Consider the following 14116-nt stretch of genomic DNA (forward strand, 5'->3'; position numbering starts at 1 on the left):
TTGCTTTGGTAGAAGAACTGAACTCTGGTTATGCCAAATAGTCTTGGTTTCTGTTGTTTAGGTTCCTGTGCTTGCCTCTTGCCATCAGTTTGTCTCTGGTGTTAGCTTGTCTTGCTGTCTCTGACTGTGACTTGACTCTCCTGTAAGCCTGTGTGCCCGTACTCCTATTTTCTATTAGCTGGCTCTGGGTACAGAGGTCTGTGAGACCATGTCTCTGGGGGGAAGGCAGAAACCAGAAGGGTCCCAGACTGCTCCTAGGTTTGTATGTCCTGAAGGCTCAAGACTGATAACTTGGAACAGAAGAGTTGGTTTTGTACCTCTCCTCTCAGGTGTGTCAGCACTCTGGGTCACTAGCTTTTAGCTCTGCGTGCAGGCAGAAACTGGAAGTGTCTTGCCCCTGACTGTTCCTAGGTTCCTATGCCCAAAGGGCACTGGGTGGGTTTCTCTTGGCCAGCAATGTGAGCAGAAGTGGTGGTCTCCCCTGAGTTCTCTGGATTGTCCACACTTCTGAGAGTCCAGCTCTCTCCCCCATGGGATTTGGGTACAGAAAGCTGTGGGGCGAGTTCAGTTCCAGGCACAGGCAGAAACCACTTTGTTTCACTTTCTAAACTTATTTCCAGATTTATTTCAGTTCCAGAGTTCTTTAGTGCTTTTCTTTTCTTTTCTTTTTCTTCTTTGTCAAACTTTCTTTTATGTCATGAATTGCCAATATATTCACTTTACTGTTTGTATTTTCATATTTCATTAAGGAATTTATTCATATTCCATGTAAGGTCCTTCAACATATTCATAATTACTGTTTGAGTCACTTTTGCACTTCAGCTGTATTACATGTCTTCAGATACTATACTCGTGTGACCTGGTTCTAGTAAAGGCATACTGTCTTGACATTTAGAGCTGTGTTTTTGTGCCAGTTCCTACGTATCTGTTATGGGATGAATGAAGTGACTCCAGTTGTTGATTTCTCGTCTGAGTTGGGTGAGTATTCCATTCCTTGATCTCTGTGCACTCTAGATATTAGAAAAGTGTTGTGACTGAATGGTTGTATAGCTCACCCACTGGAATCCTACCAGGTATACTCACTGAGAGTCTGGGTAGAAAGCATTTCTGAGTACTAGGAGTTGACAGGAATGAATGAGGATGCTACATGAGGAGGAAGGGGGATGAAAGGGTCTATAGAAGAATCAGCTGGGTTGACTCCAAAGTTTGGCAGAGTTCTCCAAGATTGGATGTGTAATTGGAGGACAGGCCCCTTTACCCAGGCTGCTACAGGGCTGGAGATGAGAATGAAGAATCTGTATGGGTGACAGGAGTTAGAGTGAGAATCACCTACCTCAGTGCCAGCCTGGTGTAGCCATCGGGGGTTCCAGATAGTGGGTGTTTATAGGTGTCTGTGACTGACACAAAGGGATGGGCAGAGGCTGGATGAATGGTGGAAGAACCTTCTAGTATTTTTTCCAGATCCTTTGTACGTCTAGAATTCTCTCAAAACATTGTTTCCAATAAGGATTTAAGACAATAGTAAGGAGTTTGTGGCACTCAACAAGAGGAACAACATATAAAATAAAGAGAAACACAGTCTTAAAGTATTTGTATTATAAATATGAGTGAATATAGACCAGAAAGCTAAAATAAAAATAGTTACATGGCTTCTGAATTTTAAATAAAAAACAAGACTTTTCCTAAACCTTGAATACCATTTCCAACTATATTCTGTTTGTGTATCCAGTGGAACTGAAGACATGAAACATGGCAAAATCTTTGTCTTGCAAAACAAATGTTAAAACATGCTCTGGAGAAGTGCGTCCATTTGTGGTGACATGGCTCGCACCTTTGTGAGGAGCAAGGCTTTCATATCAACAGTTGCATGAATGTGCAACACCTCAGAGCACCTGAGGTGCTGAGACATGCAACAGAACAGCCTGGAATCTTGGATTCCTGCCTGCTCCAGTTCACAATGTGACTCAGCTCTGTCTGTCAAGGTCAGAATACAATGTCTAGGTTGTCCCTTTTCCACACAAACTTTGTCGTCACAGCCTGAAATACAGACAGTGATGGCCCATGACACTGGAGAACTCTGAGATGCTTTTCTGGACAACTTTAGCAGAGAGCACCTGACCCTGTGCCCTCCCCTGCTGTGTTTTCAACAGTGACTTGAATGAGAAGTGAGTTCCAGCTGGGAAAGCCTCTGAGCTCCTGTCACACCAAGCAGAAGCCTGTCCTTCCCATCTGTCCTTGGGGCCAGCCACTCTTCACCTTCACTTTCCACTTGACAGATAGTTGCAAGGCTACCTCAACCAGGGACTTGGAGCAGGCCTCCCATGGGGCCATGGCTGCCTTAGGTTGCATCATACAGCCAAAGCTATCAAGATTTAAAGCCAGGATTACGTGAAGCATACAGACACCTCTGTACTCCTAGAACCAAGGCATCCCTGCAACCCAAATGGTGTGGTGAGGATATGACCTTGCTAGCCCTCCTTTATAGGGTCCAGATGCATCTTTCTAGGCAGGAGTCACCAACCCTACATCAAAGTCCTGGGGACTCATTTGGAAAAAGATCCTTAGTTTTAAAAAACCCTTAATATGTATTGCTTCTTAAGTTGGCTATTTCTCTTCTTTCCTGTCAGCCGTTGAATCAGGAGATGTATTTATAGAGTTTCTCTCTCTCTCTCTCTCTCTCTCTCTCTCTCTCTCTCTCTCTCTCTCTCTGTGTGTGTGTGTGTGTGTGTGTGTGTGTGTGTGCGTGTGTGTGTTAGGAATACAGGCTCTCTGATGTCAAAAGAGAATCAACAGGTCCAAGAGCTGTCATGGAGAAGTAAGCTGAAGGGATAGAGGGGGGAAATAATGGGTAATAGTGCAATCACAGTCTCTCCTCACCTCTCCTCTGGTCTCTTCTCCTCTCCTTTCCTGTCCTCTCACTTCTCAGGTTCCTTTCCACAGACTCTGCTGGACACTCAGACACACATCTTTTGATATACAGGTAGGTTTCATATCCATGTCACTTTTCCAGACTTTTGCAAATGGAAATAGTTTCTTCCCATATAGATTTCATCTTTCTCACTCACAGCTACACAAAGACATGGCAGAAATGTGCTGGTTGTAATTTGGAAATAAGTTTCCATCTTTCAAATAAGAAGTAGAGGACTGATGTGGGGGTCGTGTGGGTGTAATACAGCAGCAGTTCCTGCATCAAACTCTGTAGCCTCTGTGGAGCACCCATTGCCATGGGTGTTTCACTTTCATTCTAGTGGGACAGCCTGAAGAGGTCACATTGTCCTCAACTTCATTCTTTTCTTCTCTTGTCAGGCTGCCTAGACAGAAAAGGTAGCAAACTACTCCTGATCTCTCTGCATAGGAAACGGTAAGGCAAATATTGGAGGTAAGTTTGGGGTAGGGAGCACATTCTCATGCTGTTTGACACAGCGGTTCATCTCTCAGATATGTGAATCCAGACTCAGTGGCATCCTCAATTGCTGCTGGCCTCAAAGACTCATAAGGAGAGGAATGTATGGAGTTAGATGGACTTCAGTGGACAGAAAAAAAATAAAGAAGTTCAGATCAAACTGTGTTTGATTAATTAACAAGTCTTATTTAGAGCCATAATTTTCTAGGGAGTATTTTAGACCTGTTTTTGTAAGGGTGCTTTTGTTTATTTCAGCTTCCTGTAGTTTGTCTGTGAGACCCAGCACTGGGTCTGTAATTCTTGGTGTTCAGTTACACCATGTGTACATCCCACGGACTATCCAGTGACTAGTAAAACTCTTTGTGAAACAGAAGGGAAACTGGTCACATGAAGCGTGATCTGAGGCCGTTCAGAAGCAAAGAATTAAGGTCAACCCCAGGAAAATTTTCCCAGGCGCCCAGACTGTACTGTTATTAATTACATTGAGTTTGGTTTGCTGGATGGAAGGTAAGAACAGGGCCAGTACAGCATAGTCACCCACACCCCTCTCCCTGCAAATCCCACTGGAGCAATGTGGGATGGAGCAATAGAGGTGACACATAGTGTTTGGAGCTCCAATAAATGTATGTCCAAGTCTATTTTATGGTTTAGAACAGTCTTTTCTAGAAGTATGTAAATCCTTTACTCAGGAACCTGAAATGTCTTTTCATGCTGCATCTGAAAGCTAGATGAAAGTAGCCTGATCATTCTGTGTACACTTCATGTAACACTCCCAATTGGAAGGTCTTGTCCCCTGTCCCCTTCAGCCTGGCCTTAGCTGCTTCTGGTTCATACACTCAGGTACTTATCCTTCACTATAGCACAATTGGCAGAGTCTAGTAGTGAGAAGTGACAAGTGACCAAGGCACACATAGTCCAGAGGTCCTCAATTTTAGTGACCACAGCTCCCTCTCTTATCAATAGAAGGTTCCTTTCTCAACATTTGGGGGCTATATATTTTAGATACATGCTGTATAGGGACAGGCAATGTGAAGTCCTACAGGGATTGTTTAATTTGTTTAGGTGGCTCTCTGAGTAACCTTGGAGGAGCTGGGGTTGGGACCAGCTGAGTTCCTATGGCGCAAGGGGTTGAAAGACACCCTAGGGACCCACAGGAAACCCAAATTTCCTTCACAGGTTGTATATGAGCATTGTTATCCTCTAGCTTTATGTGCAAGTGGAAGAGAGTTCCAAGTTAGAAAATTCTGGGTTCATTGCTTTCATTTGGATGAGAAGCCACATTTTCACAAAGACCATATATGTTCTGTCTCCAGAAACATTCTTAATGCTCTGTGTGTTATTACCCACACTCTCAGACTACTGTAAGCACCAGGGTAAACATTTCTAACTGATTACTTATATCTCCCCAGCATCCATAAGACAATCTCCAGTAACTATGTCCTGGTTGGCTCACACAAGCGTGACAATCTCTCCAGCCTTGATGGATGATCTGCAGCATGTATGAAGCAATTTGCTCAGAAATCCTTATTCAGGGTCCACCCATGTTAACAGACTTAGTCTGTGTGGGGTGTATCTTTGACCTATTTTCTTTAGTCTGTGAGCCATGAGAATAAATCTAAAACACTTTTTCTTATCAGAACACATTCTTCATTACATAGAATTGTTACCTCTGCTTTAAAATGATTTTTAGTTCATCAGAATAAAGATCACTACTTGTGCCAGAGGTGCAAGGTGCAATTCTCACTGTTAGTCTAGAAAGTGCTTCCCATGGCTCCAATAAACCAGTCAGTTGTGACCATGTTCTTCCTGCAAAACTTTGTTGATGATCCCTGGATCCAGAATGTTCTCTTTTGCTTTTTCTTTGCCTTGTTCGTGGCAGCCATAGCTGGCAATGGCCTGATTATCACAGTCATTCACAGCAGTGCCAACCTCCACACTCCCATGTACTTCTTCCTAGTCAATCTTTCCCTCATGGATGTGATTTGCACTGTGACAGTGTTGCCCAAAGTCCTGCAGAGCCTGGTGGCAGAGAACGCCATTTCTTATGGGGGATGTCTCACACAGATGTTTGTCTTCTCCTGGGTTCTGGGCTCTGAGCTTCTGCTTTTCTCTGCCATGGCCTACGACCGCTACCTTGCAATCTGCCGGCCATTGCACTATGGTACCCTCATGAGTGGCAGGGTCTGCATAGCCCTTGCAACCTTTGTGTGGTTCACTGGAGCTCTCAATTCCTTGGTGCTCACTTGTCTGGTGTTGCCACTGTCCTTCTGTGGTCCCAATCTCATCACACACTTCTTCTGTGAGATCCCTTCTGTGTTGATGCTGTCCTGCAGCCCCACCTTTATCAATGACATCATGACTGTCATTGCAGACATGTTCCTTACAGGCCTGAACTTCCTATTGACTATGACATCCTATGGCTTTATCATTGCCAGCATCCTGCGCATCCGCTCTGCTGAGGGCAAGAAGCGTGCCTTCTCTACCTGCTCTGCCCACCTGGTTGTGGTCACCCTTTATTATTCTACTGTTCTATATACTTATGTCCGGCCAGCCCTAGGAACTTCTGGGCTCCTGGACAAAGTCATTGCTGTTCTGTATACCACTGTGACCCCATCTCTGAACCCACTCATCTATACCCTGAGAAACAAGGAATTCAAAACATCCTTTAAAAAACTCTTATTTCCCAATTGAGAACTTTGAGCTTGGAGATGAAATCTGAAAGCAGTGGGCAAGGAGCAAAAAAGGTCACCCAAGACCTGTTATGCATCCACTGACCCAGGGGACACAGGCAAAGTTATAGCCTGGGTTAATTCTCCAAAGTTTGTATTGTCTATGTCATACTGTCTACAAGATAATAACAGAGTTCTACTCCTTTTGAATGTTTTAGATAGTTCTGCCATTTCTACTTCATACTTAGCAATGCATGCTTATAAGTTCAGTGCTATTAAATGGTAAGTTATTTCTATGACTAAACAAATCAATCTTGTTAAATATTGAGTATAGTTCTTTTAGTGATCCTATTTAATATTTCCTGATCTTCTGTTGCAATGGCCACAAGTAAATGGTAAAAGAGGCAAAGGAACATTACTACCCTCCACCCCTAAAGCACAGACACACAGACACACAGACACACAGACACACAGACACACAGACACACAGACACACACACACACACACACACACACACGCTATGGATATTTTCTGGCCTGATTTGACTGCTTTCATCTTTCATATTATTATTTCATTGTTTTTCCTGTTGCTTGGTTTATTGAACAATTTGAGGGAAGGAGATTCCCATGGAAGACCTGCATTGGGGGCTGTATCTGAGAGCAACTGATCCTTTATTGAAATGCCTCGTATCCCAACATTCATAGATGTCAGACCAGACTCAGATATTGGTCTAGTGGCCTCTTCTCAGACCCCATGTCATTACAAAGTTCTGCTAACTCAGGACTCTAACTTGTACCTCATCATTCTCCTCCCTGGATGAGTTTTGTGTAGCATGGCACAAAGTTTACTATTATTTAACACTTCCTGTTGTATGTAATGTTAACCTGACATGAGGTCTATTCTAGTGTGACAGGAACTCAGAAATAAAAAGCTTATCAAAAGCATTCATGTTAGTCTGATCATGTATACTTTAACCATTTCATGTACTGTGGTGCTCATCTGTATGTTAAGTAGAGTCATGTGACTAATACAGAAGCCATGTCAAAAAACATGATTAGCAAATTAGGTAAATAAAACGGAGAAAATTAGATGGTAAATAAGACCATGTCAATGAATCGTGGCGTGATGATTTATATACTCATGGTTTTTTGGATTAAATTGGTCTCCAATAATAATGCTAAGATATATTTCCAAAATTATCTGTAAACTGTTTCCAAAGAGGATTCATTGAGTAGTGGTAGCCACATGCCCTGGGGAGAGGCAAGCATGGAACAAAGCAAAAGGAAAATCAAGTGTAACTTGTTATGCCTTGTTCGGCTGATATCTCTTAGAGTCCTTTTCTGAAAGGAAATGGATAAGGAATGCATGTGGCAGAAAGAGGAGGCAGGGGGTGAACCTGGAGGAGTGGAGAAAAAGGAAACTGAAGGTGGGATGTAATGTATGAGAGAAGAATAAAAAATTCTTGGTTTCCTGTTGCAGTAAATATTAAAAGCAATTAATATTAAAATATTAAATTTTATTCTATGCTAGTGCCAGCAAATGTAGGGCCGCATAGCACTGCGGGGCACTTTTATCTTATATAAGTGGGCAGTTTATATCTTCATCAATTGGTTGTGAGTTTATTGTGTGAATGTATTGTGGATTGAGAATTTAACATATAAATCTGATTGTTGAGTTACAGCGTATTGAGTCATGATTTCACAGGGTATTTGGGAGTTTATACTTTAACTACCAGGGAACAGTTGTTGGGAGTGTGTGCAGAGTCCATGGCAGGGAGCTGCAATAGGGTAGCCCATGCTGGACTTCTAGAGCCCAATTTTACTAGGTAGCTGTAACCAGAGAGTACGCAGCTAGCAGAGAGCTGCCAGGAAAGATACTAACCAGAGACAAATTATAGTTAGTTCCATATGGCCCACTGGTGCTGGAACTGATTCTAAGGCACCTTGCCATGCTGGAATGGACCACAGGCCACCTGGGTCAGAGAGTACTTGGGGACAGCAGGGAGCTGCTGCGATAAAGATACCCTGCGGTGTCATGTGGTCCTATGAGTGCCAGTGCTAGTGTGGGATAAAAGGTTTAGCCAGTTTTTAATATTTACCACAATTGTTTCCCAATTGCTTCGATACAAAAGCATTTACAACATGCATTCTATTGCTTTGATAATCTGCATTCAATGACATGCCACAATTGTCTAGTAAAGGGAGAGTTAGGGATAATATCTGTACAGCTGAAGACCACATATAAAGCACTTGACCACATATCAAGTAGGAAGAACACACTGAAAACAGACCATTTATTTACCAATATTCATATTGGGATAGTGTTGTACACATATAGACAGAGGCCCTTTCTCTAAAGAATTATTTAATGAAAATAATAGTAGCTAATAAGGAAGGACATAGTTCAGAGAAGCAAGGCTCTCTTGTGTCCTTTGGGAAGGCAAAATGACTTTCTCTGTGAAAGAAGAGCATTTGTCAGGACTTGGGGTGGTAGTGATGTGGATTAAGCTTTTATTTGGTGCACCTAGATGATCGTGGATTGATCAAAAACAACAAACACAGAAAGAAGTATATGTGCAGGTTATGAGTTTGAAGGCGCTTTTCTATAATGGCCATAGCCAAACCACATAGCCATGAAGATGTTCTTAGCAATGCAGGTGGGAAATGGCCTTACACTGTCAGAATGGCCTTCATATTTCCATCTAACACTGAGAAGGGGTAAAAGTCTCTTCAAAGCATGTTTGTCATTCTTGTTCATCAGTGTATAAGGTTGAGAGTGGGATTCAGAGCCTGCTAAATTACTTCAGGCAAACGAATATCTTTTCTCTGGACTGCAGTTGGAAGCAGGCACAAAACTTGGATGAGTAATAGAGATCACAATGAAATGGGATGAGCAGAAGGCCCTCTGATTCCACTCAGCTGAGCATATATGCTAGATGCTGCTGCTGACAAAGCCATAAAACAGTAGGCAGGCAGGAAATGATGCCTCTGAAAAAGTCATCAGCCACCAGGAGTTTACAACTGAAGGTCTGCAAAAGAGCAACAAGAACTGGCAAATCTGACAGAAGTGGGAGTCCGTGGAGTCACAGAATGACAGACATCTCATCAGAGCAGCAATGGTGGAATAATTTAGAGTAAAGACAAACCACATGCTTATTGTCAGCTCCCCCATATGAGTGGGGTAATTCTAGAGCTATAGTGCAGAGGAAAGCAGATGCCCACATGATGCTCATAAGCCATGACCATGAACAGTAGAAGAAGCTCAGAAAGTATGGATCACACAAGGAAAAAAGTGCTTAACCATATATGCCTGGAAAGAGGTGGTGTTTTTCTTTTTTCTTTTTTTTTTCATCTTTATTAACTTGGGTATCTCTTATTTACATGTTATTCCCTTTCCCGGTTTCCTGGCCAACATCCCCCTAACCCCTCCCACTCCCCTTCTCTATGGGTGTTCCCCTCACCAACCTCCCCCCATTACTGCATGCCCCCTAACAATCACGTTCACTGGGGATTCAGTCATGGCAGGACCAAGGGCTTCCCCTTCCATTGGTGCTTTTAGTAGGCTGTTCATTGCTACCTATGAGGTTGGAGCCCAGGGTCAGTCCATGTATAGTCTTTGGGCAATGGCTTAGTCCCTGGAAGCTCTGGTTGGTTGGCACTGTTGTTTATATGGGGTCTCAAGCCCCTTCAAGCTCTTTCAGTTCTTTCTCTGATTCCTTCAATGGGGGTCCCATTCTCAGTTCAGTTCATTTGCCTATGTATTTGCTGTATTCTGGTTGTGTCTCTCAGGAGAGATCTACATCTGGTTCCTGATGGCCTGCACTTCTTTGCTTCATCCATCTCATCTAGTTTGGTGGCTGCGTATGTATGGGCCACATGTGGGGCAGGCTCAGAATGGGTGTTCCTTCTGCCTCTGTTCTAAACTTTGCCTCCCTATTCCCTCCCAAGGGTATTCTTGTTCCCTTTTTAAAGAAGGAGTGAAGCATTCACATTTTGGTCATCCTTCTTGGGTTTCATGTGTTCTGTGCATCTAGGGTAATTCAAGCATTTGGGTTAATAGCCACGTATCAATGGGTGCATACCATGTGTGTTTTTGTGTGATTGGGTTACCTAACTCAGGATGATATTTTCCAGTTCTCCCCATTTACCTATGAATTCATAGTCATTGTTTTTGATAGCTGAGTAATATTCCATTGTGTAGATGTACCACATTTTCTGTATCCATTCCTCTGTTGAAGGGCATCTGGGTTCTTTCCAGCTTCTGCCTATTATAAATAAGGTTGCTATGAACATAGTGGAGCACGTGTCTTTGTTATATGTTGGGGCATCTTTTGGGTATATGCCCAAGAGAGGTATAGCTGAGTCCTCAGGCAGTTCAATGTCCAATTTTCTGAGGAACCTCCAGACTGATTTTCAGAATGGTTGTACCAGTCTGCAATCTCACCAACAATGGAGGAGTGTTCATTTTTCTCCACATCCTTGCCAGCATTTGCTGTCACCTGAGTTTTTGATCTTAGCCATTCTCACTGGTGTGAGGTGAAATCTCAGGGTTGTTTTGATTTGCTTTTCCCTTATGACTAAAGATGTTGAACATTTCTTTAGGTGTTTCCCAGCCATTCGGCATTCCTCAGCTGTGAATTCTTTGTTTAGCTCTGAACTCCATTTTTTAATAGGATTAATTTCTCCTTGTCTGCTCCTCTAAAGGTTTAGTTCTCCCTCCCACTGGATTTGAGTGCAGGGAGCTTTTGATCTGGTCCCTTCAGATCTGGGCAGTGTCTGGACAGCAGGGGACCTGCCGCTTGAGTGCATTGAAGTTCGTTTTTTTTTTTTATGAGTTTTTAATAATTTCACAAACTTTTTTTGAGGTTTTTTTTATCTTTATTAACTTGAGTATTTCTTATTTACATTTCTTTTTTTTAAAGATTTATTTATTTTTATGTGAGAACACTTGTCACTGTCTTCAGACACACAAGAAGAGGGCATCATATCCCATTACAGATGGTTATGAGCAACCTAGGATTCTAGGAATTGAACTCAGGACTTTGGAAGAGCAGTCGGGGCTGGGCGCTCTTAACCACTGAGCCATCTCTCTAGGCCTCTTATTTACATTTCAATTGTTATTCCCCTTCCCGGTTTCCAGGCCAACATCCCCCTAACTCCTCCCCCTCCTCTTCTCCAAAGGTGTTCCCCCCCCATCCTCTCCCCATTACCACCCTCCCCCCAACAATCACGTTCACTGGTGGTTCAGTCTTGGAAGGACCAAGGGCTTCCCCCACCACCAGTGCTCTTACTAGACCATTCATTGTTATGTATGCAGTTGGAGTCCAGGGTCAGTCCATGTATAGTCCTTGGGTAGTGGACTAGTTCTTGGAAGCCCTGGTTGGTTGGCATTGCCGTTCATATGGAGTCTCAAGCCCCTTCAAGCTCTTTCAGTCCTTTCTAAGATTCCTTCAACGAGAGTCCCGTTCTCAGTTCAGTGGTTTAATGATGGCATTCGCCTATGTATTTGCTGTATTCTGGCTGTGTCTCTCAGGAGAGATCTACATCCGATTCCTGATCTTTCACTTGCTTAGTTAAAGTCACACCAAGGTGTTTTATATTATTTGGGTCTATTATGAAGGGGGTCATTTCCCTAATTTCTTTCTCTTTTGTGTAGAGGAAGGCTACTGATTTATTTGAGTTAATTTTATACCCAGCCACTTTGCTGGGGGTGTTTATCAGGTTCAGTAGTTCTCTGGTGGAACTTTTGTGATCACTTAAATATACAATCATATGTTTTGCAAATATGATATTTTGACTTATTCCTTTCCAATCTGTATCCCTTTGATCTCCTTTTGTTGTCTGAATGCTCTGGCTAGGACTTCGAGAACTACATTGAATAAGTAGGGAGAGAGTGGGTAGCCTTGTCTAGTCCCTGATTTTAGTGGGATTGCTTCAAGTTTCTCTCCATTTAGTTTAATATTAGCTACTGGTTTGCTGTTTATGGCTTTTACTATGTTTAGGTATGGGCCTTGAATTCCTGTTCTTTCCAGGACTTTTATAATGAAGGGTGTTGAAATTTGTCAAATGCTTTCTCAGCATCTAATGAAATAATCTTGTGGTTTTTATCTTTCAGTTGTTTGTATAGTGGGTTACATTGATGGTTTTCTGTATATTAAACCATCCCTGCATCCCTGGAATGAAGCTTACTTGATCATGATGGATGGTTGTTTTGATGTACTCTTGGATTTGGTTTGCAAGAATTTTATTGAGTATCTTTGCGTCAATATTCGTAAGGGAAATTGGTCTGATGTACTCTTTCTTTGTTGAGTCTTTGTGTGGTTTAGGTATAAGAGTAATTGTGGTTTCATAGAAAGAATTTGGTAGTATTCGATCTGTTTCAATTTTGTGGAATAGTTTGGATAGTATTGGTATGAGGTCTTCTATGAAGGTCTGATAGAATTCTGCCCTAAACTCGCCAGACCTGGGCTCTTTTTGCTTGGGAGAACTTTAATGAGTGCTTCTATTTCCTTAGGAGTTATGGGGTTTTTAAATGGTTCATCTGTTCCTGATTTAACTTCGGTACCTGATATCTGTCTAGGAAATTGTCCATTTCCTGCAGATTTTCAAGTTTTCTTGAATATAGGCTTTTGTAGTAGGGTCTGATGATTTTTGTATTTTCTCTGATTCTGTAGTTATGTCTTCCTTTTCATTTCTGATTTTGTTAATTCGTACACATTCTCTGTGTCCTCTCGGTTGTCTGCTTAAGGGTTTATCTATCTTGTTGATATTCTCAAAGAATTAACTTTTGGTTCTGTTGATTCTTTCTATGGTCCTTTTTGTTTCTACTTGGTTGATTTCAGCTCTGAGTTTGATTATTTCCTGCCTTCTACTCCTCCTGGATACATTTGCTTCTTTTTGTTCTAGAGCTTTTAGGTGTGCTGTCAAGCTGCTGACATATGTTCTCTCCTGTTTCTTTCTGCAGGCACTCAGAGCTATGAGTTTTGCTCTTAGCACAGCTTTCATTGTGTCCCATAAGTTTGGGTATGTTGTACCTTCATTTTCATTAAATTCTAAAAAGTCTTTAATTTCTTTCTTTATTTCTTCCTTGACCGGGTTATCATTGAGTAGAGCATTGTTCAACTTCCATTTATATGTGGGCATTCTTTCCTTATTGTAATGGAAGACCAGATATAGCCCATGATATTGTGATAGGACGCATGAGATTATTTTTATCTTTTTGTATCTGTTGAGGCCTATTTTATGACCAATTATATGGTCAGTTTTGGAGAAAGTACCATGAGGAGCTGAGAAGAAGGTATATCCTTTTGTTTTAGCATAGAATGTTCTATAAATATCTGTTAAGTCCATTTGGTTCATGACTTCTCTTAGTCTGTCTATGTCTCTGTCTAATGTCTGATTCCATGATCTGTCCATTGATGAGAGTGGAGTTTTGAACTCTCCTACTATTATTGTGTGAGGTGCAATGTGTGCTTTGAGCTTTAGTAAGGTTTCTTTTATGTATGTAGGTGCCCTTGTATTTGGAGCATAGATATTTAGGATTGAGAGTTCATCTTGGTGGATTTTTCTTTTGATGCATAAGAAGTATCCTTCCTTATCTTTTTTTGATGACTTTTAGTTGGAAATTGATTTTATTTAATATTGGAATGACTACTCCAGTTTGCTTCTTCAGGCCATTTGCTTGGAAAATTGTTCTCCAGTCTTTTATTCTGCGATAGTATCTGTCTTTGTCTCTGAGGTGTGTTTCCTGTAGGCAGCAAAATGTTGGGTCCTCATTGGGTATCCAGTTTGTTAATCTTTTTATTTGGGAATTGAGTCCATTGATATTAAGAGACATTAAGTAAGAGTGATTGTTGCTTCCTCTTATATTCATGTTTGGATGTGAGATTATGTTTGTGTGCTTGTCTTCTCTTTGTTTTGTTGCCAAGATGATTTGTTTCTTGCTTTTTCTATGGTATAGCTTGCCTCCTTATGTAGGGCTTTACCCTTTATTATCCTTTGTGGTGCTGGATTGTAGAAAGATACTGTGTAAATTTGGAATATC

General features: G+C 41.8%; 1 protein-coding gene and 1 pseudogene across 1 annotated transcript; one reads left to right on the forward strand and one right to left on the reverse strand.

Moving 5' to 3' along the window:
* Window positions 1-5170: 5170 nt before the first annotated feature.
* Window positions 5171-6094, forward strand: Or12j4 (olfactory receptor family 12 subfamily J member 4). The gene has a single exon (NM_001000237.1). The coding sequence runs from the start codon at window positions 5171-5173 to the stop codon at window positions 6092-6094; it is 924 nt and encodes a 307-aa protein (NP_001000237.1).
* Olr301-ps (olfactory receptor pseudogene 301) lies at window positions 8744-9399 on the reverse strand (annotated as a pseudogene).

The sequence above is a fragment of the Rattus norvegicus genome, chromosome 1 (assembly GCF_036323735.1).
Source record: "Rattus norvegicus strain BN/NHsdMcwi chromosome 1, GRCr8, whole genome shotgun sequence".
Lineage (NCBI taxonomy): Eukaryota > Metazoa > Chordata > Mammalia > Rodentia > Muridae > Rattus > Rattus norvegicus.

Coding starts and splice junctions, on each gene's coding strand:
- Or12j4 (NM_001000237.1), top strand. CDS start 5,171: ATGGCTCCAATAAACCAGTCAGTTGTGACCATGTTCTTCCTGCAAAAC.